This window comes from Primulina huaijiensis, chromosome 14, assembly GCF_012295235.1.
Source record: "Primulina huaijiensis isolate GDHJ02 chromosome 14, ASM1229523v2, whole genome shotgun sequence".
In the NCBI taxonomy this organism is placed as follows: domain Eukaryota; kingdom Viridiplantae; phylum Streptophyta; class Magnoliopsida; order Lamiales; family Gesneriaceae; genus Primulina; species Primulina huaijiensis.
Genome location: NC_133319.1, coordinates 19151337 through 19155717, shown reverse-complemented (window position 1 = coordinate 19155717; position 4381 = coordinate 19151337). Strand labels below are relative to the sequence as shown.

At 31.2% G+C, this 4381-nt stretch overlaps 1 protein-coding gene and 1 non-coding gene across 2 annotated transcripts; both read right to left on the bottom strand.

The window, feature by feature from the left end:
• Nucleotides 1–417: 417 nt before the first annotated feature.
• Nucleotides 418–489, bottom strand: TRNAP-UGG (transfer RNA proline (anticodon UGG)). Its single transcript has one exon. It is a non-coding gene; the product is annotated as a tRNA-Pro (tRNA).
• A 1784-nt stretch (nucleotides 490–2273) lies between these two features.
• LOC140957380 (protein CYSTEINE-RICH TRANSMEMBRANE MODULE 13-like) lies at nucleotides 2274–3689 on the bottom strand. The gene is made up of 3 exons (XM_073414611.1): nucleotides 3465–3689; nucleotides 3191–3365; nucleotides 2274–2492 (listed from the first exon to the last, which is right to left on the bottom strand). The coding sequence occupies exons 1-3, from the start codon at nucleotides 3514–3516 to the stop codon at nucleotides 2447–2449; spliced, it is 273 nt and encodes a 90-aa protein (XP_073270712.1). The 5' UTR covers nucleotides 3517–3689; the 3' UTR covers nucleotides 2274–2446.
• Between the last annotated feature and the right edge of the window lie 692 nt (nucleotides 3690–4381).

The window sequence follows — 4381 nt, the reverse complement described above, 5'->3', positions numbered from 1 at the left end:
GTTCGTTATTACGATCTACCTATATATAAAAACAATTGATATTTTAGCTTGCACTATCTTTCATGGTAAAAGAACTGTATAATTTTTTCTCACAAATCTATCTGATTATTGTTATGAAGTACAATTATTTACTCTTTCTATATTTTGTAGGGTTTTGAGTCATTGTCAGTTTTATGTTGGTGTATCCAGAGTCATAATTCCTAAGTATCTTAAAATTTTGATATGTGTTATTGATAACAATTAAAATATTCAACGACAAACGTCGTATTTAAAAAAAATCGATATTTATAAATTAATTTTTTTTATTAATTATACACTGTATAATATATTTAATTCATACTTACTAATTTTCGTCGTTAATTACTAATAATTGTTCGATTTTAAATTTTTTTCCTTGTTTAAAAAATCAACAAAAATGGGGCATTCCGAGAATCGAACTCGGGACCTCTCGCACCCAAAGCGAGAATCATACCACTAGACCAAATGCCCTTGCCTTACGATAAAAATCTGGATACATATATTTGTATTATAAAGTTTTTTTACAATCTCCACGTTTTAATGTTAGATTATATTTCTTAAAAATTGGACTAAGACAATCAATTTTTTATATACTCCATTAAAATTTAAATCTTAATAAGATCATCATCAATAATAATAATTATTATCTTACTCATAATCATAACAGTACTCAATAAAGATAAAAACTCACTACGATTAACCGAAAAAATGTCAAAAATAAATTTTCTCGAGATCATAGATCTAATCGGAGTATTAAAGATCTCAAAGATAATCGGATATGTTGGAGCACATTAATTGATAAAGATATCAATCATTGCGCGCGCGCACACACACACAGATATATATATATCCATCACGATTTCTTATAGTTATATTTTGATTATCATTTAAATATAAATAAAATGAATTTTTAAAAATATTGTACAAGTACACAACACGTGCATAAATATACTAGTATATATCAAGCCTCTTCAGTATCATAAACTGATGTTAAACTATTCAGCATTGTAAACTAATGAGAGAAGTAACATGTAAGCCGATGCAGAGGGCCATTCAATCCGCAAAAGAGATTTTTTTATTGAAATATTTTCTACATTTATTTTGAGGATATTAATTAATTAGTATTCAAGGTAGTATAGAAAGAATTGCGAATATCACATCAACTGGTGGTAATAATAATATTTTTTTTAATGAACAAAAAAAACAAAAGTCAATTGTGTACCAAAAAAAACAAACATTGACTCCACGTGAAAACTCGCAACTTGCCATGTGAAAATTCTTGGGGCTTTTCATGCAAGTGTTACTCGTTCACATTTTGTTTGTTTTATGGTAAAAACTTGTGTGAAATGATCTCATGAGTCGTATTTTGTGAGACATATCTCTTATTTGAGTCATCCATGAAAAAGTATTACATTCTATGCTAAGAGTATTACTTTTTATTGTGAATATTGGTAGTGTTGACACGTCTCACAGATAAAGATTCGTGAGACCGTCTCACAAGAGACCTACTCTTGTTTTATTTTGTGAAATTAATTATTTAACTATTATTGAAGTATATATTATAAATTTAACTTAAAATTTGTAATAATCACAAATTTTTCGTGGAACATATGCCCAATTATTTGGAATATTCCCCGTCACATGAATGCATGTCCCATCATAATTAAACAAAATTGGTTAGGTAATTTATAAAATAAATTAAAATCGAAGCCACCCATTCCATATCCACTCCAACTTCAAATTCCTCTGGAAACTAACAAGTAGTGAGCAATCAAAGTTACAAAATAATGGAAAAAATTTTGTAAGTTAAAGAGAGACAAAGTTAAAAGAGCGTATTTTGAACGACATCCGAAACGAACACATTTGAAATATATCACAATTATTATTAAAAATTGCTTTAACTTTCAACATAATTTGAATTTAACATATCCAAACAAGTCGAATGAATTGAAATCTATCAATGTAAACGCGCGCCGTAAGGTTATTTGGATTAAGTTATCCAAACCATAGATTTTAAATCAATGCTCTCAAATACATTGTAGTTTGATAGAAATTATGAAATTATTCCAGATGATACAATATTTTTCTTTCGATCCAGTTTTCGATAAGTTCCTTGTAACCGGTAAAATTTATTTTTTTTGTCATCATTTCCGTTTTGCAAAATTAAACTTTGTGGAGTGTATGGAGAGATAAATAGCATGAAAACACATTGAACTGATGTACTACATACTCAAAAGCCAAAACCAGCCAAGAAATTTAGCAACAAAAAGCACAATAAAAGGAGAGTGAAATTTCAAGAAACCAGTCCAATATTATTTTCAAAGGGCAACCTCCCTCGTAGACACAAATGACAAGCATTAGCAACCGTCAAATGAAAGATTAATAGGGAAGAGATATCCATTTTCCAATGTTCTTTCCTTTCTTTTCATCAGAAGCATGCGTCCAGCAGACAACAGCAGCAGAGAGCAGCCAAACTGCACCAATAATAATTCAATTTATTCACATTTCCATATCGCTGGCGAAAGATGAACAAAAGTCCATAATTTCGTGAGTATGCTCCTAAAAAAATAGGGGAAATCAAGATATGTAACCTTTATTTTCCAAAAATTTCGATACATAAACTTCCCAGTTCACAAATATTATCCTACTTAGTTCTAAACACTATCCTATGCATGGTACTAAAAAAAATCCAAAGAAAGTTATGCATGAAAAATATATTTCACCAAAGTAATATATTTAATTAATCCTCATATAAATATTTGTAGTTAAAATTTGGAGATTGGATTTCAAACTGTAAATCTTATGAACTAAAATTTAATTTTATAATTTTTTTAAAATAATAGATAGACTAAGCAAATAATAATAATAAATTAAAAAACGGGGCAATATGACATCCACATATCCAATTATAATAATTTATATATTATAATCCCTGAAAAAGCGAGCCTATTGTCATCGGAGCCTTTGACAGCCTGGAAGAGTCGCAGTGGTCAACTCATCGAAAAACCCAAAAAAATTATAGAAAATAACCTTAAAAAAAAACCCAAATCACCCAGATCTGAACACAAGGCAAATCCGCCAGTCAATTGAACGCTAACAAAAAAAATAAAATAAAATAAATTAAATTGAGCAAATCTCAACAAAATTGACACGATCGGATCCGTTTACGTACCATCCTTCCATGAACCCGGCACTGCCTGATTGCTTCTGAGGAGGAGGCGCACCGTACTGAGGTGCGTACTGTGGCGGATACCCCTGGGGCGGGTAGCCCTGCTGGGGTGGATAGCCTTGCGGAGGGTAACCCGCCGGCGGATACGCATCCTTCGGATACCCCTCCGGTGGATATCCTGTAAATAAAAAACCCACTTAAGAAAATCAAGTAAAAATTCTTCCATCCAACAGGAAAAAGAAAGAAAAATCGAAGAACGGATCATATTTTCCCTAACCTTGTGGGGGAGGAACACCAACCGGGGGTTGATTCTGGTTGTAGTAACTCATGATCTCGGCTTAATTTCTCCCTCCGTCAAAGGATTGCTCCTTCCTCGGGCTCAGCAGGGTTCGAAAGTGAGAGCGGAGAGAATTAATAGAGAGACGTATTGAAGGGCTTGTGGGAACTATTTTGTTTTGTATAATGAAGGTTGGAGTGGGTGCGCGTGCACTACTACGCGTAGTGCATTTACTTTAATTCCAACTAAGAATTTGCAAAATCCAGTCATCTTTCCATGGTATACATGATGATGCATTCATACATAAAAATAACATTGTATTACACCAATATTTCAAAAAATTTGGAACAAGTTTCAAATTCAATTGCAACAAACAAAAAATTACATTTATCTAATAACATCATCTTGTACAAGCCTCGAATAATATTTGAGTAGGTCTCTTGTGAGACGGTATCACGAATCTTTATCTGTGAGACAGGTCAACCATACCGATATTCACAATAAAAAATAACACTCTTACAATAAAAAGTAATATTTTTTCATTGATGACCCAAATAAGAGTTCCGTCTCATAAAATACGATCCGTGAGACCGTCTCACACAAGTTTTTGCTATAATATTTTGTCTATTGATAGGTCTTTTGTGAGATGATATCATATATATATATATATATCTTTATCCGTGAGATTAAAATATTAAGTAATAATTTTGATATGAGAAGTAAAAAAAATTTATGAGTGACCTAAATAAGAAATTCATATCACTAAATTAATTCGTGAAACTGTCTCACGAAAGTTTTTATGTTTTTCAATAGTACATAACTTAATTCTCGGTTTTCAACATTTTCAACCTTTTCTATAAATGGGTTAATTTTAAACCATTAGATAATTGTTTTCTTCCCCGTGTATTTTGAGCCTA

Bases quoted from the DNA above. Each gene is read 5' to 3' on its own strand.
- LOC140957380 (XM_073414611.1), bottom strand. From the start codon at position 3,516: ATGAGTTACTACAACCAGAATCAACCCCCGGTTGGTGTTCCTCCCCCA. The intron at 3,366-3,464 runs GTTAGGGAAAAT...TTTTATTTACAG, and splicing joins TGGTGTTCCTCCCCCACAAG to GATATCCACCGGAGGGGTAT. The intron at 2,493-3,190 runs GTACGTAAACGG...TTATTGGTGCAG, and splicing joins GCCGGGTTCATGGAAGGATG to TTTGGCTGCTCTCTGCTGCT.